Source organism: Emys orbicularis, chromosome 1 (assembly GCF_028017835.1).
Source record: "Emys orbicularis isolate rEmyOrb1 chromosome 1, rEmyOrb1.hap1, whole genome shotgun sequence".
Lineage (NCBI taxonomy): Eukaryota > Metazoa > Chordata > Testudines > Emydidae > Emys > Emys orbicularis.
The window spans coordinates 57,666,691-57,690,985 of record NC_088683.1 but is presented as its reverse complement, the minus strand read 5'-3'; the positions used below and the strand labels follow the sequence as shown (position 1 = coordinate 57,690,985).

The 24,295-nt window shown below is 41.7% G+C and overlaps 1 protein-coding gene across 3 annotated transcripts in view; it reads right to left on the bottom strand.

Moving 5' to 3' along the window:
- The window catches only part of PDZRN4 (PDZ domain containing ring finger 4), a 375,414-nt gene that overhangs the window by 11,226 nt on the left and 339,893 nt on the right, over nucleotides 1-24,295 (bottom strand). For all 3 annotated transcript variants that reach the window (XM_065415687.1, XM_065415695.1, XM_065415705.1), the window contains 2 exons: nucleotides 11,838-11,936; nucleotides 8,708-8,770 (listed from right to left, as the gene is read on the bottom strand). In XM_065415687.1, the coding sequence (XP_065271759.1) occupies nucleotides 8,708-8,770; nucleotides 11,838-11,936 (162 nt within the window). The remainder of the gene's footprint in view (nucleotides 1-8,707; nucleotides 8,771-11,837; nucleotides 11,937-24,295) is intronic.

Genomic DNA, 24,295 nt, shown 5'->3' with positions numbered 1-24,295 from the left:
AGGTTTTCCCATATCCAGCCTGGTTAATCCATCTCCTTTTGCAGGGGCTCAGTTTCAAAGCTAGTAGCAGGAACTTCCTGGTAGAAAAATACCAAGTAAATGTGCATGTGCACCGCCTGAACACATTGCTTTGAAAAACCAGTTTTAGTTTAGATTAAATAAAACCACAGATATGCACTGAGTGTTTGCTTGGTTATCACCAAAGTCTTTGAGATTCCTCCATGGAGATGTGGAGGGAGCAAAGTGTGGACTGCAGGAGAAATGATACCCACTTCCTTGTACACAGCTGCCCTCATCAATATACAGATACAGGCATATACAGAGACCAAGGACCAGATGCCTCAGCTAGCGTAAATTGGCATAGCTCTGTGGTACCAATGTCAGTTTATACCAGCTGAGGATCTGGCCCATAAGGTCTCAGCATGCATCTTGAGCTGAGCGGCTTAGTGGCTCAAGACAGATCATTACATGCTAGAACCTGTAGTAGCTGCAGGCTGCACTATCATAGTAAAGATAAAAGTGACTCCAATATGCCTCATTTTCTCACCAATTAGTTGCCTATGTGGCCCTCATTTATGCAGAGTTTGATGTCCATGGATGAAATCAAACAAGGACTAACCAAGATCTATGGGACCTTCCTTGTACAGTCTATTCTCTTTATTTTACAGTGCGTGCTGTGTGAGGTAAACAGACTATTCTCAGCTACTTAAGAAGACTATATAGGAGACAGGAGTTGCTGTATGTAGTATGCTAGTATTTGAATTATCCTGGAAAACATGAGGAAAGCTGCTATATTACTGTGAAAAGTATAAAAGTAAGCATCCCCAACACTGCGTTCTCCAGACCTGAATGCAATCCCTTTGTAATGATATTGTCATCTTCCATTTCTCTGAGTTATCTCACCCATAAGAGTGGATGGAGGGTCAGTGTGCCTTCGGCTATGAAAGAAAACTTCACATAACTCACCTGGTGTTAATCTTAATGATCAAACTTCTGGCTGCATATCAGCACTGACATTCAAGTAATGCTATTAGTCTACAAAAATGCAATAGAATTACCTACAGTCTTCTCTCACCTCTGGAGTCTTCACTCACAAGTGAATTGAGTTTGATGGTCTCAAACTAATATCTATTAGCTGTCTGCCTATACTGTGCCTGGCACTATAATTCACCCAGAAACGTTAAAAAGAAAAGAAAGTAGCATGGAATGAATCTATCATCTACTTAAAATACATTAAAATGCCTTAAAGATGGGAGTCTACAGAGTTTTAGTCTTGTTGAAAAAACAACAAGAATTCATTTCAAATGTAGTTTATTAAAAAAAAAAAAAAAGGTTCACCACCAACATATGTTGTTCATTGTTCTTGGAGGACTGATTATAGACAGATGTAGAAGCCAGTTCATTTGCTTTTCAATTCCTAATCATATCTCTACATAATCTCACCAAACTAAAAGACTGTTGTCCTTTTGCAGTTATACAAACATTCTTTGTGGGCAATTCTAGTACAGTGAATTTTTTTTTACATTCTGGACAATACAGAAAATAAAATAAGAGCTCCTACATGAGCCCTGACATCAAAATGTAACTTATTATTTCCTTTTTGAAATAAAGGCCGCTTTAGACAGCCATCTTGTAGATCCTATTGTGCGCTGGAGATTAGTTTGATTCACAAAGCCAATACTGAGGTAAGAAATATAGCTATGGTTTTCAGCAAATATGTTTCCTGTGGAAATGGAAAGACTGGAGGGATGGAATCAGATTGATTCTGCAAAATTCAGAAAACTCATGTGCCTAAATTAATTATTGGCAGTTATAGAGCTGTTTGTGAAGATGCAACTTGCCATTACCAGCAATTACCACTAGGGGCATTAGTAAAAAGAGGTCAAAGTACAAGGAAAGTTGCCTGGAAATGAAGGGAGGGAACCGAAAAACACCAGTATAACAACAAGAGGAATTCTGAACTTCTGATTTTGGTAGTGGCGATCCATGATTTCTCTAAAACTTCCTCTTTAAGTCCAAACTGAAATCCACTGTCATTCTAGCTATTTTCCTCTTTTTACAGTTAAACTATCCTCTTTCCTGACCTAAATACGTACCCATAATTTGCCCTTTGACTGAGCTGGGAGGAGATAGATTTCATTCGAGCCTGTAAGACTTTCATTAAAGGGACACTCTCAGATTCAAAATCTTTGTCCCAGGAGGAAACCAGCTTCTTTCAGTGCTGAAAACTTGTAACCAAGTCATTGCCCACTCCTGACTTTGCCTTCCCCAAGGTTGGAGTTTAGTCTCTCTCCCAACACACCTGTTATTCACTGTCCCAGCCAGTAGTTCTGAGACTAGCAGATCTTAAATAAAAAGGTGGGGTTACATCACAATTTTGTACAGTAGTTCAAACTAGCTAATGTGTAATGTCTGCTTGTTAAAAAGAAAGTGAAACACATTCCTTTTTGAATACCAGTTTAGCTAACATTTCTCATCCCAAACACACACAAATCAGTCAGTTCTCCCCTTAAGTATCCACTTGTGAATCACAGAATCATAGGACTGAAAGGGACCATGAGAGGTCATCTAGTCCAGTGCCCTGCACTCATGGCAGGACTAAATAGATCTAGACCATCCCTGACAGGTGTTTGTCTAACCTGCTCTTAAAAATCTCCAATGATGGAGATTCCATAACCTCCCTTGACAATTTGTACCAGTGCTTAACCACCTTGACAGTTAGGAAGTTTTTCCTAATGTCCAACCTAAACCTCCCTGGCTGCAATTTAAGCCCATTGCGAACAATTTTTCTCCCTCTTCCTTGTAACAAACTTTTATGTACTTGAAAACTGTTATCATGTCCCCTTCTCAGTGTGCTCTTCTCCAGAATGGATGTCTTCAAACACACAGGGAGTGTTGTTGGTTTGCCCATTGCCCATAAAATATTATGCACCTAAATCTTCAGTTTGTCTAACAAAACACTTGTAGGCCAGCTGTTGGGCTACAGAGTGCTCTTACTACCCGCCCACGTTGGGCCAGCTCAGCTGGGTTGTATAGCTTGGTGGGGGCCCAAATCTGAGGCTCTGCTCCTTCCCCAAACTCTTTGCCACTTGCTTGAGAGGGAAGGGGAGACCTATGCATAAATCCTCTGTGGTCCTCACACAGTGCTTCCATCTCTCCTGATTTTATTGCAAGTCCCACGATATTTGCTGTATTTCTTAATGCCTCAACTCCTGGAGTTAGGTGAGAATGTCAGTTTTCATTAACAACCAGCATCAATTTCTCCCCCTTCTGGTCACAGAGGAAAGCTTGAAAACGTGAGCCCAAAGGCTCAAACCCCAGAAGGCAAATAAAAATCGACCAAAATGTATTATTTTTAAAATTTCGTGATTTTAAGGCTAATCTCATGATTCTGGGGGGGGGGAATGACTCATGATTTTTAAACACTTGGGGTTGGCAGTGCTCTTCACTACATCTGTAAAATATTATTTGGGCAAAAAAGATTGAGCAGAATCTATTTAAATAAGAGATACAAGGTACCTTTTGATAGCACACAGGTACAAATACATCCAGACACAGTTACCTGTCCTACTTAGTTTCTAATCTATTTTACTTTCAGGTTCTCATGTATTAGCAATACTGAGTTGTGAACCCTCCAGAGGGAATATTTGTTTCCACTGGATCTTAAAAATAATAATGAAAACATGTTGGTCTGAGGAATTCTAAAAAAGCTTATTTTTACAAAGGCTAAATCTGGGGCCAAATTTAACCTCAGAGTATCCCTTTAATGCCACTCTGTTGTTCAGACAGAGATTTTCTACAGCGGCATGACTGCCTATCTCCTGTATTATTTGCAGTGTTGGGAAAGAAGAACCCACAGGTTAGTTCCTTAACATGGAGAACATAAGAATGGCCATACTGGGTCAGATCAATGGCCCATCTAGCCCACTATCTTGTCTCTGACGGTGGCCAATCCCAGGTGCTTCAGAGGGAATGAACAGAACAGGCAATCATCGAGGGAGCTATCCCCTGTCATCCACTCCCAGCTTCTGGTGGTCAGAGGCTAGGGAAACCCAGAATATGGGGTTTAATCCCTGATAATCTTGCTTAGTAGCCATTGATGGATTTATCTGCCTTGAATTCTTTTTTGAACCCATTTATATATTTGACCTTCACAACATCCCCTGGCAATGAGTTCCATAGGTTGACTTTGCATTGTGTGAAGAAGTACTTCCTTTTGTTGTTTCAAACTTGCTGCCCATTAATTTAATTGGATAACCCCCTGGTCTTGTATTAGGTGAAGGAGTAAATAACTTTTCCTTATTCACTTTCTCCACACCTTCATGATTTTATAGATCTCTGTAATAGTCCCCCTTAGTCATCTCTTTTCCAAGATGAAAAGTCCCATCTTTTTAATCTCTACTCCAGGGGTAGGCAACCTATGGCACGCGTGCCAAAGGCAGCATGTGAGCTGATTTTCAGTGGCACTCACATTGCCCAGGTCCTGGCCACCAGTCCAGGGGCCTCTGCATTTTAATTTAATTTTAAATGAAGCTTCTTAAATATTTTAAAAACCTTATTTACTTTACATACAACAATAGTTTAGTTATATATTGTAGACTTATAGAAAGAGACATTCTAAAAACGTTAAAATGTATTACTGGCACGCGAAACCTTAAATCAGAGTGAATAAATGAAGACTCGGCACACCACTTCTGAAAGATTGCTGACCCCTGCTCTACTCATATGGAAGCTGTTCCATACCCATCATCATTTTGGTTGCCCTTCTCTGTACTTTTTCCAATTCTAATTTATCTTTTCTGAGATGGGGCAACCAGAGCTGCATGCAGTATTCAAGCTGTGAGCATACCATAGATTTATATAGTGGCATTATGATATTATCTCTCTTATTATCTTTTCCTTTCCTAATGGTTCCTAACATTCTGCTAGCTTTTTTGACTGCTGCTACACATTGAGCAGAAGTTTTCAGAGAACTATCCATCATGCTCCAAGATCTCTTTCTTGAGTGACAACAGCTAATTTAGATCTTGTCATTTTGTATATATATATATATATATATATATAGTTGGGATTATGTTTTCCAATGTGCATTACTTTGCATTTATCAAATAGAATTTCATCTGCTATTTTGTTGCCTAGTCATCCAGTTTTGTGAGATCCCTTTGTAATTCTTTGCAATCTGCTTTGGACTTAACTTTGGAGTAATTCTGTATCATCTGCAAATTTTGCCACCTCACCTTACCCCTTTTCCCAGATCATTTATGAATATGTTGAACAGCACTGGTGCCAGTACAGATCCCTGGGGGACACCACTATTTACCTCTCTCCATTCTAAAAACTGACCATTTATTCTTATGATTTGTTTCCTGTCTTTTAACAGTTACTGATTTATGTGAGGCCCTTCCTTCTTATCCCATGATAGCTTACTTTGCTTAAGAGCCTTTGGTGAGGGACCTTGTCAAAGACTTTGAGGGTATGTCTACACAACAACTAGACACTCCCAGCTGGCCTGTGCCAGCTGACTCAGGCTTATGGGGCTCGGGCTGCAGGGATGTTTTATTGCTGTGCTTGGGGTGGGGTTCTAGGTCCCTGCAAGGTGGGAGGATCCCAGAGCCTGGTTGTCTACACAGCAATGAAACAGTCTTGCAGCCTGAGTCCTGCGAGCCTGAATTGGCTGGCATGGGCCAGCCGCAGGTTTTTCTTTGCTGTGTAGATGTACCCTGAAAGTCCAAGTACTATTTATCCACTGGATCACCCTTGTCCATGTTTGTTGACCCCCCTCAAAGAATTCTAATAGATTGGTGAGGCATGATTTCCCTTTACAAAAGCCGTGTTGATCTTCCCAACAAATCGTGTTCATCTGTGTGTATGATAATTCTGTTCTTTACTATAATTTCAACCAATTTGCCTGTTTACTGAAGAACTACTTGCACGAACAATGATTGTACTTCTTGTGAATATCATTATTTTGTGAGAGGGCCTTGCTAGATAAATATGTAGAGAGAGCTGACACTAACCACTCCTTAGGCTTCAGAGCATTTTTTTATTCCTGCTGTTATTGTTGAAGGCAACTGATAGTGAGGCCTGCTGACAGGCACTGTGCTTTATTTGAGAAATGCAGCTCAAATCTGGAGGGGCAGAACAATCTGAGGGCTTGTTTACACAGAGCCACAGTCCAGACTACAGAAGTTTGAATTGCAAAGAGCGCTAATATGTTGTGTTCTAATGCCCCTTCTAGACTCTCTTGGTGAGAACTAAAAGGTACCTAGTTCATGAACTCTGTTAACATGAGAGAGGTACCTTTTAGTTTGCACCAGTAGGGTTTATGGGGGGGGGGGGGGAGGCGCAAAAGCATGGCACGTTAATGAGCTCTATAATTTACATCCCTGTAGTGTGGACTGTGGCGCCATGTAGAAACCCCTGGATCATCAGAAACGAAGAATAAAAAGAGTACAGTAACTCCTCACTTAACGTTGTAGTTATGTTCCTGAAAAATGCAACTTTAAGTGAAACAATGTTAAACGAATCTAATTGTCCCATAAGATTTAATGTAAATGCGGAGGGTTAGATTCGGTTCCAAGGAAATTTGGAGACACGGTGCTTCCCCGGTCCTGCCCCTCCCTCCCAGAAAGTCCTAAATGCCACCAAACAGCTGTTTAGCAGCGTTTAGGATTTTCTGGGAGGGAGGGGGAGGAGTGGAGACGCAGGGCTTTTCTGCTCCTCCCCCTTCCTCCGAGCACTTCGCGCTTAGGACTTTCTGGGAGTGAGGGGCAGGAGCGGGGAAGCGCTGCGTCTCCACTCCTCCCCCTCCCTCTCAGAAAGTCCTAAGTGCCGCCAAACGGGGGGTGGGGGGAGGAAGCGCTGGGAGGGAGGGGGAGGAGGCGGAGAAGTGGAACTTGTGCAATGCTCCTTTGTAAAGTCGATTCTCTTCCACAGAATCTTACAAGCAGGCAGCCAAACGACGTTATAAAGGAGCATTGCACAACTTTAAATGAGCATGTTCCCTAATTGAACAGGGACGTAACATTGAAACAACATTAAGTGCAACAATGTTAAATGAGGAGTTACTGTAATTGGCTGAATGGTGGATCACCAGCGAAATCAGAAAGGTTCAGTTATAAGTGGTGGAGAGAGAAAAGAATAGACATCAGGTAAGCCCCCCCTCCAGAACATTAAGGAATGGCCTTTAGAATCACAATCTCAAAAGCTTCTGATCCATGCTCAATATTACTCTAAGTCAGAGGTCCCCAAACTATGGGGCAAAAAGAATGAAAATTGTTGATGCCTGTGACCCAACATAATTATATCTTTTGACTAGAGTTTTCATAAAATACATTCTTGCTTATCCCACTTTACATAACTAACACTAGACACTGGCCTTAGTAAGCCTATGGCAAGGAGTGTGGGAGGTAGGGCAGAGGGTGGGGTGCAGGGGTGAGCGCTTTGTCTGGGGGGTGAGGGCTCTAGGGTGGAGCTGGGGATGAGGGGTTCAGGGTGCAAGAGGGGGCTCAGGGGTGGGGCAGAGGGTTGGGATGTGGTGGGGGTGAGGGCTCTGGTGGCGCAGGTTCTGGGGTGGGGCTGGGGATCAGGAGTTTGGGGTGCAGGCAGGCTGCCCTAGGGCTGGGGCCAGAGGACTTTCCCCAGCCCTCTCCCCCCGCCAGCAGCAGCTAACTCCCCGCACGGGCAGGAAGCATGGAGCTCCAGGGGAAGGGCCTCTCTCTCCCTCTGCACGGAGCTCTGGTGGAAGGGTCCCTCTCTCCCTGTTGGCAGCAGCGAGCTCCAGGGCCGGGGGAGAGGCCCGCAGCAGCCCTGCAAGCCCCAACTTGCTCCCGTCCCAACTCACCCCATACCTCTCTCCTCTCCAGGTCCTTGCTGCGTGGCCCTTTAGAGCTGCTGCGCAGCAATGATCGTTATAATTTGAATTCGGAATGTGACCCAGTGCCTGACATTCTGTGACCCAATGGGTCACAACCCAATACTTCAAAAAACACTGCCCTGGGGGGTGCAGAGGAATGTTCGAGGGAGTGGGGAGGGTGCAGCTGGGGCCTGGGCCAGCCTCTATGGGAGGGAGCGCAACCCACCTCTGCTCCTGGGCCTGGCTGCTGGCATCCTGGCTGCCGGCCCCACACCCAGGGCCCTGGCTGCGGCCAAGGCTCCACTCCCGGCCCTGCCCCTGACCCCAGCTGTGGTCCCAGCCTCGGCACCCTTACCCCTATCCACCTTTCCCCCGGGAGCCGTGGCCCTGCTCCCAGCTCCGGGGTGGGAGTGGGGAGGGGGAGAGAGAACTGAGACAGAGGTAAGCGGGGGCATGAGGTAAAAAGTTTGGGGACCACTGCTCTAAGTTTTACCCAAATGTATGCTATCAAAGAATAATCAGCAATCTCACCCATATTTATGATTGCAGCAGCCCTATTTAGAAAATGACATTGAGATGAACAAGAGAAAAAATTAGATTTCTCATAAATATGGCAAAAAAGACATAGGATATGGGGCCATCAGGCAGAGCAAGTTTGTCATTCTCATTTTTTTCAATACCGGTACTCTAAATCCCAGCTATTGTCTTAAGAAAGAGACAGACATAGTTTTTTCCATGCATCAGAACAACAAAGAGAATTATCATCTCTCATCAACAATCCACAGTGAGGACTGCACTGTACTGTTTTTCAGGAAGGAGCTCAGGGGAAAAAAAGAGTTTATAGACACATACTTGCAGAATGCGGTCTCCTTCTCGGATCCGGCCATCTCTGGCAGCAATGCTGTTTGGATCAACCTGCATAGGACGGTATTCAAAAACTGAGCATGAAAAGGTCTTAACTTCAAACAACTCAATTTGTAGAATTTGTAAAAATGCCATTGTTTACATTGTGGAAAGACAGTTTAAATCTTTATTCAGTCAGATGAACATAGCAGTTCTGCGAATAATCACAGAACCTTGTTATAAAACAAATCTAAATACAGAGAGGGTTGAGCTGGTGTATGATTTTCAGAACAATATTTTTCCACATGACTGTCAAGCACTAACCTTCAGCTGTCATAGAGCAGAGTATTAATGACAGAATTCTTAGGCTCTGGAAATTCACTTTGGGCTGAGGTGATTTTAAAGTCTTGCTAATGAGTGGTTGATATCTCCACACAGCAGGTCTATGTCTGCTTAAGGAGATGGTATAATCTCCTTTTCTGAAAACATTTATTTTTAAATGATTGTATCAGCTATCAAGCTGTGGATTTTTCAGTTCCCAAAGAATTACAAGAAAAACAAAGAAAGATCTACAGTATAGAGATCATTCATGGATCCTCTACACCGGGTCTGATTTAAGTTGCTTAATTTAAAGTTAGCTTAGCATAAATAGCTATTTAGGGCTCCATTAACAGTTTATCAGAGTCACAATAGCTCATCCTTGAGCAATGACCTGCTCTTCATAGGTGCAATACTATCTATCACCTTTCACTTGATGGTTATCTTAAACCATTTATTTTACCTTGTCATGCCAAGCGCAATTTTTCAACCTAAACATTTTGAGCATTGCATTTGGTTTGCAGGTTACATCTTGTACAGATGTTAGATATTATTTTCTTATTGTGCATTGCAGACAAAAAATGAGTCTGAAGAGTTTAATCAAGTATGAAAGACAATACAATTAAATATACTGTGACAAAGTTCCTCCTCTATCTTGGTGGGTCCTGAGCTTATTGGCGGATTTTCTTGCCTCAGAGATTCACCATGTGGGTTGGGGAACAGCCCAGAGACCTTCCCCTCTGGAAGAACCCACAGTCCAGGTCAATTGGGAGGTTTGGGGGGAACCCAGGCCCGCCCTCTACTCCGGGTTCCAGCCCAGGGCCCTGTGGACTGCAGCTGTCTATAGTGCCTCCTGTAACAGCTGCATGACAGCTACAACTCCCTGGGCTACTTCCCCATGGCCTCCTCCAAACACCTTCCTTATTCTCACCACAGGACCTTCCTCCTGGTGTCTGATAACACTTGTGCTCCTCAGTCCTCCAGCAGCATACCCTCTCCCTCTCAGCTCCTTGCACCTCTTGCTCCCAGCTCCTCACACTCACACCACAAACTGACGTGAGCTCCTTTTAAAACCCAGGTGCCCTGATTAGCCTGCCTTAATTGATTCTAGCAGCTTCTTCTTAATTGGCTCCAGGTGTCCTAATTAGCCTGCCTGCCTTAACTGGTTCTAGCAGGTTCCTGATTACTCTAGTGCAGCCCCTGCTCTGGTCACTCAGGGAACAGAAAACTACTCATCCAGTGACCAGTATATTTGCCCTCTACCAGACTCCTGTACCGCACTGGTCTGGGTCTGTCACAATACGCAGTGTTGTTGTAGCTGTGTCGGTGCCAGGATATTAGAGAAACAAGGTAGGAGAGGTATCTTTTATTGGTCTAACTTCTATTGGTGAGAGAAAGACAAGCTTTTGAGCTTACACAGAGCTCTTCTGACCTGAAGAAGACCTCAGTGTAAGCTTGAAAGCTTCTCTCTCTCTCACCAATAGAAGTTGGTCCAATAAAAGATATTAATTCACCCACCTTGTGTCTCTAATAGAATTAAACTTCCTTTGAAGAAAGGGCTGAGATATTCCAAGCAGAGCAATACCCTCCATTTGGAAAAAGCAACATATTTTAGCTATAAAGGTATAAGATCCCTTTACCTTTTTTCCCCTCACAAGGCCAAACAGATATTAATAGTAGTGCTTATATACCTGTGGGAAGAGTTATTCTTAGCAAGTTTTATACTAATCCCTAATTTTTTATCTAAGGCTGTGGTTTTCACATACTTTGACAGTGTTGTTGGCAGTTACAGAACAATCTTTTTCCATTCCCATTTGTATGTGATTCACTTTATGGCAATGCAGGACAATTCTTTCTGCTAAACTCACTCCACTTCTGGCATTCAGATTTTTGTGCTATGTCACCTGAAGGTGACAAATTGTGTATCAAATTCACTCACGACAATCAACCCCCAGCTTGGACTCATAAAATGTTTGTCTTCTCATCTAGAAAAACTGCTCTCTTTAAAATTATTGGAGACTAACATTAAATTAATGCACCTGAAAGTCTTTCTAAGACTGATATTGCAAGGTGCTAAATACCTCTTAGAGGGTGCTGAATACTCTCACTTATAATATATATGGAGATATACCTATCTCATAGAGCTGGAAGGGACCTTGAAAGGTCATTGAGTCAAGTCCCCTGCCTTCACTAGCAGGACCAATTTTTTGCCCCAGATCCCTAAATGGCCCCCTCAAGGATTGAATTCACAACCCTGGGTTTAGCAGGCCAATGCTCAAACCACTGAGCTATCCTTCCCCCCACTTCCCCTTGAAGCAGATGGCAGTTGAGATTGTTCAACACCTCAAGGTGTCAGGATCAGGCCTTCTGTTTGTTAGCTTGTAAAACAAAGACGAGTGCTAGGACAGACTAGATTTTCTGAAAGATTTATCTCACAGATTGTTTTATGCTGTTCCCCTCTTCCTTGAACATATGTGATCATTGTAAAAATAAATTAGCCATTGTTATTGTTAACATGACTGCAGTAATGGGAGAACACAGAAGTGTGGAAATCAGAACTTTTGCTGACTTTCCACATATTCGTGGGATTTCACTCAAATTTCAGAGAATGCTCCGATTTTGCACTTTTCCTAATTATGATGTTGTATTTATAGCATCACATTAAACAAATAAGCTGGTAATAATTATATTACTTGGGCAACATAATTTTCTCTCCTAATTGAAAGTGACAAGTGCTGGCTGACAGCCAGTATTACTGCAGTCAGGTCTCAGAACACTTGTTTCTATTTTTCCATTGAGTCCCCCCCCACCACAACTTTACCTCACTGACATAGATTCCTGTGTCTTCCTCATCATCTGTTCTGTAGCAGACAGTCAGCCCCAGCTTCTCTTGACTGCTAACACGACACAGCTCGACCTCCTATGAGAAAACACACAAACACAGTGTGGCATTTGTCTTGGGAAGAAATTCTACAGTAGAATGGAGAACTAAGTCACTGAGATTCTCTTGGACAACCATAGAAAAGTTTTAATAATCTCACTCAATACCATACAATATGTCTCCCCATCCACATTATACCTTTCATTTTATATTAACAATCAAAATATGCAAATCATGGGATGAGTAAATTGTAGCTGCCTTTGGACAGTCTCAGTCTGCAGCATCGTGTGCATTCTTATGAGGAAAACATCCCTAATAAATAAAGGAAAGAAGTCTAAATATATTAAAGTTGTAAGCTACATAAACACAGTTAGGTAAGTCATGCCTAACTCCGAGAAATATGGATTGCACTGATTTTGCAGGATTCTTTTTTTTGGGGGGGGGCTTTTGGATCATAGGAGCTGCTTACAGTATATTACATAGTCATTTTACTCCTATCACATCAACAACTGATTTACAGGATAGAGGACAGGCTGGCTACTCATCAATCGATCCATCACAAACGAGTGTCACTCTCTTCCACTTGCAAGCTAAGTCATAAAGCAAAACCACAGCCTTCTGTTAATAACATAATTCATCCCACAGCCAGTTCAGTGCCATAGCTTAATAGTAGGTGTTGTGAGATAATTGATGGATGTGTCAAGGATTATCCTGGGGAGTTGCTGTGGTATCCTCTCTGTGACCCGTGCCACTCTTGTATTCACACACTACTGAAGGATTTTTGTACAACATATGCCTTGTGGGGCATCATTTGAAAACTAATAACATTGTGGTTAATAATATAGTTGTGAAATATATGTAATAATGCTCTATGTGAAATTATGGACACTCACTAATATTATGCTTTAGAGTCTGTGAATAAAAAGTCTACAGACCAGGCATGTCAGGAGGACATAACAGGTTTTCTCCAGACAAAGGAAACATCTCAAATCAGGTGTGGCCCAAAGTCTATGGTCTGTGTGGAGGTTGCAGCCGGAGAGAGAATTAGCATAGTAGCAACCACCAGTGGGGGAAGAACCAGGATGGAGTGTCATCTTCCATACCTCATGTCTCCTTTATTGAGCTTGAACTAATGAACTTTATCTGGGTGCTCTTCAGAAGAATAAATTTCAATGGATCACTGAACTATAAAGAGAGAGGGAGCAAACCCCTAAGTTATTTCACTTTAAGGAGACAAAGAAACCAAGCAATTTGTTTTCTGTGAAGAGTCCTGGCCAGTCAAAAGCTGGAAAGAAGATTATGGATGAAAGAAACCATCCTGAACAAAAACTAGGCTAAGTTTTAGACTTTTAGATGGGCGTTTTCACTTTTATTTGCCTGTAGCCGTCTTCACCTTTATCTCTTTTACTTGGGATCACTTAGTCCATGCTCTTTTGTTAATAAATGTGTACTACTTTTGTTATAAATCATCAGCGCTGGGTAAGTTCAGTTGTGTACTTCTAGTAAGCTGACAGGTTGGAATGTTATATTGTCTCTGTAGAGGGACATGAACCTAATACTTTTTCAGTGAGGATCCAGGGAGAGGGACTGCAGGATGACGATTTTGGGCAAATTTGGGACTGAAAGGGTCCTAAGGTCAGAATGCAAGGAGTATCCAAATTGGGCAAAGCCAGGGTGAGGCTTGTGGGCTGCTGGCAGGCTGTTGGGGTCAGAGCTCTGAATCAAAGCTGCACAGTCAAAAGACACGGTGGGTTACAAGACAGACTTTGGTTGAACTACTTACTGCCCTGGTGAACCCCAAATGTCATACTCCCCAATTATAAAATGATGCTGAAAACATATTTTTAGTGCCAGATGTCCCAGCTGTGGTGTCTCAGGAAAAGTACAAGTGTCCGGGGCAGATAGCAGAGTCATTACTACACACAAGTACAAATATCTAGGATTTCACATGGGAAACTTATACCAAATACAAGTGTTGAATATTGTGCAATAAATAACCTTAGTAAAGAATAATCTATTATATAATAGAGTGCCTTAAGTTTGTTTGAGAAACACTGGATTTCTTTACAGCCATTCTGAAAACTACATATGGGGCTAGATTGCGTCTGGCTCTCCTGAATGCACAAATGGGAAGAAGAGAAGAGGCCACAAGGAGCCTTCTCCTCTCACTATTACCTGGGCATGATACCAGCCCTTGCATCCAGGGAGCACATGGACTATCCCAGTTTAGTATTTACAGCAGCACTAGCCTTCCCAAAGAGAGCAGGAAGCGTGATGGTGGGTCTGCGTTCTCTACTTCTCCTAAGCAGCAAACAGAGGTAATCCTATACCAGGGGAATGAAGGCTGCCCTTCAATTTGTGAGTCACAGCTATACTCCCAACACGCCAGAGACTGCACTGACCTAGGGCACAATGCCTTTAAAGGATAGGAAGGATGGTCTAGGGACAGGGCACTGCACTGGGACTCAAGAGACCTGACTTCTCAGTCAAGCAAGCCACTTAATCTGACCTGTGCCTCAGTTCCCCATCATAACATAGGGATAGTACAGGGGTTGGCAACCTTTCAGAAGTGGTGTGCCGAGTCTTCATTTATTCAATCTAATTTAAGGTTTTGTGTGCCAATAATACATTTTAACGTTTAAGGTCTCTTTCTCTAAGTCTATAATATATAACTAAACTATTGTTGTATGTAAAGTAAATAAGGTTTTTAAAATGTTTAAGAAGCTTCATTTAAAATTCAATTAAAATGCAGAGCCCCCCGGACTGGTGGCCAGGACCGGGCAGTGTGAGTGCCACTGAAAATCAGCTAGCGTGCCGCCTTCGGCACGCGTGCCATAGGTTGCCTACCCCTGGGATAGTACCTCCCTCCTCACAGGGATATTATAAGGATAAAGTCCATTACTGATTGTCAAATGCTCATATACTATGGTGATGAGGACCATATAAATGGATACATGGAATTGCTCATTCTGAGGCAGTACATCATACTTCCTCCTCTGGACGATTATGGCTTACAATGACAATTTTGCCAATGATTTTCATGACATTTTGATTTTTATTAGAGAAATTTTGTAAAAGGGCACTACTGCTTATTGTATTCCTGTTCCTTCCCTAGTATATAAGCACGTGCTCAATATGTGTAGTGTAAACTGTATAAACTTCTGTCTTGATTTAAGACATTTCACATTTTAATAAGCTAATAAGAAAATAAGGGGAAAACTGCCAGATTGTTTGTTTTTTCTTTGAAAGGAGAGTTGCTTTAAATACCTATTTATATGCTGAGGAGTGGAAAGGACACGTGCTATATGTTGGGTTTTAAAGAAGGAAGCTGAAATCTTATTTCACAAAGAAAGAGAATTACTAACAGTGACCTGATTTTGGCATTGGGAGTGAAAGTATGTATACTGAATAGAGGCCTATTCAAAACCCGTAATAACTGATGCCTCCGGAGGGAAAAAGAACACTTGACTAGAATGGTAGCATTAGGAAGGAATTACAGTAACAAAACAGCTTCAATTACACCAACAAGGTGTACTTTTAAAAGAATAAAGAAGCTTGTGGTCCCTTGGAGGCCTATAAGGAAGCCTAAATACACCATAAAGGACTGAGACTGGGACCTTTAAATCAAGGCAAATGAGGAGCTGTGCACAAGCTGAAATCCATTGACTTTCATTGTCCTGCCAACACAACCTTCAAAACTCCCTGAACCGAGGATGGACAGGCACCCCAAGGACTGCTTTGAACATAATTTCTTCAGTTTATAGTGACCTTGAAGTTCTTTTGGATGATTCATCTCAAAATGCTTTTTACAATAAAGCTGTATGAATGTTTCACATTGGAAATTAACTGAACCCTTATGGAGGATGTTAGTTTAATGAGCAGAATTTAACTATTCAGGGCATGAAACAAATGAACAGGGAACATATTCTGGTCTTGGAGTCTGAAAAGTTTGTTAGGACTGTCACTGTATGATGAAATGACTTGTTTGTATTTGATCACCATCCTTTACTGGATGGAATGCATCAGGCCTGCTTGTGTATTCTGCCCGAGTTGCTGGGGCTCTCCTTTAGCTAAACAGTAGAGACCTGAGATTGTGTAGACAAAAATCTTAAATTAATTTTCCATTGCAATGTGTATAAAGGTGGCGAATGACTGTGGTACCTGTGTGTACGTGGTCCTGGATAATTATAATCTCACAAAGAGATTGGAGACTCCTCTGAATATTCCACTTTGAAACACTGATATCTAGAGCTGGAGCAGAATTTCATGTTCTTTACTTTGTAGTCACCCAGTCTCTTACCCAGTTTAGGAAAGAAGCTGGAAAAGGTCTGATGTTTGGTATGGAAACAAGTCTTCCAGAGCCAGAAGATTGCACATACAAGCTGCTAAACTAAACCTAATTTCCTTTTCATGGTGTACAAGGCACATTAAGTATCCTACAGCATTACTCAAACCCAAGCCTAATGTGACATTTTTTGAGAATTCACAAAGATTTTGCATAATACATAAAATCACCTACCAACCCAAGAGTCAAGAAGCCTTGCACCTGGGGTAAACTGGCATGGCTCCAATAACTTCAATGGAGCAACACTGAATTGCACCAGCTGAGGAGCTGGTCCATAAAGCTCATTTCGCGTCCAGAGAAACATCTGACAATGGGCTTTGTGACAGCTGTCGGTGATTTTTCCCCACTGATCTTTAACAGAAGAAAGAATGAGTCTGGTGGCAGCAGTGCATATGTGAAAATCATGATTTTCCTCTTTAAATCCCTCTTGGGTACACATACATCTGTTTCCTCTTATTTTGTGTTTTTTGTTGTTTTGACATTTGACGACTCAACGGCCTTTCTTCAGAATTCAGTATGAATCCTGTGCAAATTAAGACAAAGTACAATGGCCCACATCTGCAGGAAGGATGGGAACAGAGGGCAGAGGCTGGAGTGAGGATCTCCCCCTAGCCTCCGAGAGGCAGCCATCTTCCAACGTGAGAAGTATTCTGTTGCTAATGATAGAAATCAAAACAATGCCAGAAAACAGTACTCTCAGTTTTCTGAGACTTCTTTAAAACATTTAAGTAAATCACTTTAAGGATTGTCACCCCATGAAATATAGAAAAGTAGATTCTCGGGGGAGCACTTCCTTAAAAGATGTGAAAGATGACTAAGAGGAGGAGGCAATTCTTAGGGGGCTGGGGCACATGACTTATGAGGAGAGGCTGAGGGAACTGGGCTTATTTAGTCTGCAGAAGTGAAGAGTGAGGGGGGATTTGATAGCAGCCTTCAACTACCTGAAGGGGGGTTCCAAAGAGGATGGAGCTAGGCTGTTCTCAATGGTGGCAGATGACAGAACAAGAAGCAATGGTCTCAAGTTGCAGTGGGGGACGTCTAGGCTGGATATTAGGAAACACTATTTCACTAGGAGGGTGGTGAAGCACTGGAATGGGTTACCTAGGGAGGTGGTGGAATCTCCATCCATAGAGGTTTTTAAGGCCCGGCTTGACAAAGCCTTGGCTGGGATGACTTAGTTGGTGTTGGTCCTGCTTTGAACGGGGGGTTGGACTAGATGACTTCCTGAGGTCTCTTCCAACCCTAATATTCTATGATTCTATGATTCCTGAAGGCCTGAAGAACAGGTTAAATCAGTCACTCTCCAAAGAGATGGAGTAGTGGGTTAAGGGCTATAGCCTTTTGCCTCCAGGTTAAAGGTCGTCATTCCCTTCAGTGATAGAAAACCAGTTTAAAGGCTGCCGGCCTCAGGAGACAGAGAACCAGGTTAGGAGCTGTCACCTCTTTGGAGGAAGCAAAGCTAAGTTAATACTGTCAATTTTTTGGGTGATAGGAAAGTAGGTTATAAATGTCATCCACTGGGTTGTTGTCTTTGTAGAACTGATGAAGAGAGGTTAAGTGGTATGACAGGAGACCCTGTAAACATTTGCTTTTAAGCTGGGAAATGGAAAACTAGTTGAGAGGGCTTTTATATTGAGAGCTGGAATACAAGGGCAAGAACCACTTTTCCTTTAGAAAACATACCACCAGTTCCACATCAACTGTCTCTGGTGAGACTCTTTTCAGAAAGACAAAAACTTTGGGCCTCATTGCAGTATGTCTGCAAGATATTAACTTGACAACAGACCTTAATTTAAAGAGAAGCTCTTTTTTCCCCCTCACCCAGGATCAGACCCATGAGAGTTATTAACCTGAGGGAGACTGCAATGGAATAATTATAAACTTGGAGAAATCGTTTTCTCTAGCATTTCCTTTCTGTGCACACTGTCAAAACTCTTCTCCGAGCCCTGGTCATCTTGCATTTTGAGTACTTCAGCTTCCTCCTGTGAGCATCAGCTACTCCCAACTACCCACCCCACACCTCTTAAGTTCATTAAAATTGTGGCTGCCAAGATCCTCTTTCCAGCTCATTGCTGACAAAGTCATCTCCTTTTCAAGTTCCTTCATTGGCTTTCCTTCTCCACCACCAGAAACGTCTTGTCCTCATCTTCAAAGACCTTCCCTAACCGTCCATACTATCATCTAATAGTGACAATGATCCCCACTTTTGTCCTACCAACGATGCCAGTCTCAGTCACCCACTCCTCCAATATCCCCCCAGGCATTTTCAGACTTTAATACATTCTGCCCCAATGAGTGAGAATAACTCCCTATCCAATCTGAAAAGCCACCACATTATCCTCTTGAAGTCCCTCCTTGTAATTCACCTCTGTCACTACAGACTACAGAAATCTGCTCTCTGATAACAGCTAGATAGGCAAGCAGCCAACTGCTATTACTCTTATTGCTGCTACCTCTACAATCCGTGCATACACCTAGTCTATACGAAAACATCCTATTATTATTGCTGTTCTCCTTCCCCCTCTCACCCCTCACTCAACTGTCTTGTCTTTAAGACTGTAAGCTCTTCAGGGCAGGGACTGTCATCCCGTCTATGTCTCTACAGCACCTAGCACAATGGGGCTGAGGCTTCCACAATACAAATAAATAATATTATTTTTATACTATAAATGTAATTGTATACACTTGAGAAATAAGGTGAATGGAAATGTGGAGACAAATACAAACCAGTTACAATATACAGTAAGCTCAGTTCACCGCTTCCTGCAAAGGAGAGGCAATCTGCAGCCCTCTACACCAGTGAAGGCCTCTGTGTCAGAGGGGAGGGGAGGTAGCGTTCGCACTGCTGCTGAGTGACTCTGCAGTTAAAACATGATCGAGACTCCATGTGAACCACAACCACTGAAACTGCAAGGGGAATATCCTGAATCAGACCCTCCCCTGGCCTCTCTGTTATGATCCTCCTGCAGAGTTGGAGTTACAGGTGCTTTACACCACCCAGTCCCCCATAAGGTGCTCTTTCCACTGCTGGGAGTCCTGTACCATGAGTCAAGTCAGCTTCTGCCCATGTAATCCAAGCTGAATTAATCCCTGAATCAAGGGCAACTTCATTACACAGAACAAGTTACGGTTTATTCAATAGCTACAACAATTGGAAGTTCAAAAATACTATAAAAGTTAATTATTGTGAACTTGACATTCTATTCACATTAATAGGAGAGACCATGATGCAATTATACTGGACTCGTCAGTGGCATTTGTACTTCTTGGGTTCCTCTAGTGCTTTTCACAGTTAATAAAAGACACATAAAAGAATGACACTGCCCCCAATCTTGTTATATTTCAATGCCCAGTCTTACACTGCAGACATTGAATTCTGTCTCCTTTTATGTCCATTTTCAATTATTTCCACTAACTACTATATGTGAAATGCATTAAGTCCAGTCTACTGTATTTGCAATAAAACTAAAACATTTCAATCAATTAGCAGACACGGGATGTCTCCTGTTCTGATAATGTAAGACAAATGGAAGGTCTGCATTTGTCTATTTCATATATTATACATGAGGGAGACAAGGTGAGTGAGGCAATATCTTTCACAGATATCTTTCCACAGAGCTCTTCAGTTCCATGGAGCTTGAAAGCGTGTCTCTTTCACCAACAAAAGTTGGTCCAGTAAAAGATATTACCTCACCCTCCTTATCTCTCTCATATCATGGGACCAACATGGCTACCTCACACTGCAGACATGTACAATACATGGCGTCCTAGACGTGAAGGTGCCTGAGACTGCATTGACAAAACAAACTTGTTGATCCCCCTTAGAATGAAAGCACTGGGCCCACTTCCAGGATGTCTTATTTAGGAAACTTAAAAAGAACAGATTACCACAGCAGCAGAAGAAGGAAATGCTTATTGATAGAAACAAAATTCTTCATAACAATTGCTTGCTGGAGCAGGAACTGTAGGCCTTTCTGTAAGGCACTGGCTGTTGTGGGTGACTGGGCATATATTTTAGTATGCTGTTCTAGTGGTATTCCACTGTGAGCAGGAGAACTTTTCCTACCCTTCTCAATGAAGGAATGGTCATTTTTAGAAAACACTTAAGTGCCCTGTCTCTTAGATCTTCTGGATGGCTTTTAAACAGATTCCCAGAACTTATATTCTGTTTCTACAGTCTTAACTAAAGCACTGACCAATCAAAAGTATTCATTCACATGAACAAACTAACTACTATCTGATGTCAGTTCAGAAATTAAATATGAATAGAGGAAGGCTAGTTTACAGTTAAAGCACACATCTGGAAGAGAGAAGATCTGGGTTCTATTACCATCTCCACCAGAAACTGTGTGTGTGACCATGGGCATGTCACTTATCTTTTCTATTACTCAGTTTCCCCATTTGTAATATAGGGATAGTAATATCTACATCAGAGGGTTGCTGTGGAACTACATCAGTAAATGTTTGTAAAATGCTTCAAGATCCTTGGTTGGAACAAGCATGGAAGGCACTATAGAAGTTTAAAAAATTATTATAAATACTGCATGCCCCAGAATATATTTTTGCTATTTATAACAAACAATAGTTGAACAACGACAAAAGGATATGATATGATGACAAAATATAATAACTTTCATGATCACTAAACCCTTATAGTAGGGCTGTCAAACGATTAAAAAAATTAATTGTGATTAATCGTGAGATTAAAAAATTAATCACGATTAATTGCAGTTTTAATTGCTCTGTTAAACAATAATAGAATACCATTTATTTAAATATTTTAGATGTTTTCTACATTTTCAAATATATTGATTTCCATTACAACACAGAATACAAAATGTACAGTGCTCACTTTATATTATTTCGATTACAAATATTTGCACTGTAAAAAAGATAAACAAAAGAAAGTATTTTTCAATTCACCTCATACCTCTTTTGTTTATCTTTTTTACAGTGCAAATATTTGTAATAAAAATAATAATATAAAGTGAGCACTTTACCTTTTGTATTCTGTGTTGTAAAGGAAATCAATATATTTGAAAATGTAGCAAACATCCACAAATATTTAAATAAATGATATTCTATTATTGTTTAACTGTGCGATTAAAACTGCGATTAATCACGATTAATTTTTTAAATCAAGTTAATTTGTTTTGAGTTAATTGCGTGAGTTAACTGTGATTAATTGACAGCCCTTGTAGTAATGGTCCCAAACAGACACTGTGATTTGAATGCATGTATTGCATTTCTGTAAAATGGATGAGAGTGAGAATACTTTAAGTCATTTCACCTATGTATAAACCATATTAGACCCCTCCACCTGGCCCCATTTAGCTCAACCTTCTTCAATGAAAAGGAACTCTGGGTTTTCATGTAATTTACACACCAATGTAGTGTGCCTTTAAATCCAGGCCCTGCACTAGGTCTCCAGCCTCCTTTGAGCAACTCTCACGGGCAGGAAATGAGGGAAAAGGATGCTTGTGATCTCTCAGATTAACAAGTATGTAGCAGTCTATTGTGGAAATTGTGAGGAAACCCCCTAGCGCATTTACAGTTTTAAAAGATGAGGTCACCACAGCCTAGTGGAGGGGTTATTGGGTTCTGTTGTATAAAAGGAGGAGGAGAGAGTAGCTGGGCTGGAGGAATCCCTCAAACCCCACTGCTGGTGGGAAGTCAGACACAGCGAGTTTCCCCCCCAAGCCCTGCACTCTATAGGGGATGAAAAGGCTGTCAATTCTAATGTCCAGGGCACCAACAAATCCTTCTACTGGGGACCTCACAAAAAGATAGGATGATCTGGGACCTAGGGGTATATTTTGAAGGACACCGGAGGGAGGTAGAATATGGAAGCCTCCCTGGATTCTGGTCAGTTTCTATACCTTCGAGTGATTATCCAAACTGCCTGGCTACAAATTGATCTAAAGTTACCCACCACTAGTTACAACCATTTGTAATGTCAGAAAAAGAAAGAAAAATTAGTCTCCCCCTCCCCCAGATTCTTTCATCTGAGTGTTTGGAGAGCAGAAATTTTAATACAAGCTAATGATGTGCTGTAATCTAGGACTGCAAGAATTACAATTATAAAATAAATCAAGGTTCATTGAGCCCTGTATATATTTTGCTTCAAGGATTCACCCAATACCTGATGCTTCAGAGGATGAAGTGTAGTTTTCACTATAAAGTTTAGAAAGAAAATATAAACAATACAATAAAGCAAAACAGAAATGACTATTTGTATCTTAACTCTTCTTTGTGATCTGAAAAAAGCCTACGAAACTACTTTAATTTTCATCCTGCTAATGGCACTTGTGACAAAATGATTAATTGAAACAGCACGGGCCAAGAGCAGAGTAATTTAAAGAATAGGTGGATAAAGAATGAGCTAAGAGAAAAATATCAATTTCTATTTTGTTTTATACTTAAAAAAACCCCAACAAACCTAACGTTACAGTGGAAACTACATTTATTCCATTGAAGCATCAGGTATTAGGCCATTTCTGGAAGTCAGTGGGACTACTCACATACTTAAAGTTAGGCATGTGCTTAAGTACCTTTGTGTATCGGGGTGAAATGATATTCTGGGGTGTGACCTGTTATATGTAGTTATGACTTGGCTGCTCTCTACACTTACAATCAGGGTTATCATACTCTGTTAACACAGACAGCTTAATGTTACCTGCTTCTTGCTAGTGGTTCTCTGTAAACCATGGAAACCAAGTAAGGGAATCTCTTCCAGTGTCATAAATTTGTCCAATAACACTGCTCTACAGCCAAAATGCTTCTGAAATAAATGTAGTCAAACTTTACTAATTCTGGGTCACTGAGAACGAAAATGATGCTTAAAATTGTTGATTGGCTCTAGTTTTCAAGATATGCTATTGGGTCAGTATATACGACCCTTGACTTGGGAATGGCGGAGGATAAGTGAGTTATAAAGGGAAGGGATCTCAATTTAAACCAGAAATGACTAAAATACATCTTTGACTGGATCTATGAATAAATCTATGACTGGGTTTGGACAGTACTTGCTTTTTAGGCAAAACAATGAATGATGCAATCTGAAGCTGGTATTGCGTCATACATGATATGAATTGCATTATGTTATTCCTAGAAGTCATGGATGATGCAATCATAACGAAGCTTACATCACTCTGCTGAACAAATTGCCCTATATCAGCTCTAGAAATCATACAGTGTCGTGCTCTCTTATTTGTCAGTGTTTGATTTTGCAAAGGGACACATTTCTGTTTAGCCAAAGTGAGCAGAGATGCCTGGTACTTGTGTGAACAGTGCAGATAACTTCTGCTATGTTTGTGGTGAAGTGACTTTTGCATCACAAAAGCGCAGTATAAGCACTAGGGTTAAGAAAGCCTATCACCTTTATTTTGGCTGCAAAATTGGAGATCAGGACAAGAGGTGGGCCCCACACATATGCTGCAACACTTGTGCAACAAATCTTCGCCAGTGGTTGAACAGGAAAAGGAAATCTATGCCTTTTGCAGTGCCAATGATTTGGAGAGAGCCAACAGATCACACCAGCAATTGTTACTTCTGCATGGTGCCTCCAATTGGGAAAGGTGTGTCAAAGAAGAAAAAGTGGACATTCCATCAGCTATACGCCCAGTACCCCACGGAGAAGGACTGCCGGTTCCTGATGCACCAGAATCATTCTCACTTGAGTCAGACGAGGAAGAGGAAGAGGATGAAACTTCTGGTCCTGAACCATCCATGTCACAGGGCCCACATTTTCTCCCATCCTCCTCCTCTGAACCACACCTCATAACACAAGGTGAACTGAATGACCTTGTCAGGGATTTGGAACTACCCAAGAGTAAGGCAGAGCTGTTGGGCTCCAGACTACAGCAGTGGAATCTCCTGGCAGGTGATGTTAGGGTTTCCATGTTCCGTGACCGTCAAAAGGATCTTGTCCCATTCTTCTTCATGGAAGGTGATCTTGTAGCCTGCAACAACATGGATGGTGTGATGGCAGCCCTCAACATCGTTCACGATCCAGAAGAGTGGAGACTGTTCATTGATTCATCGAAGGCGAGTC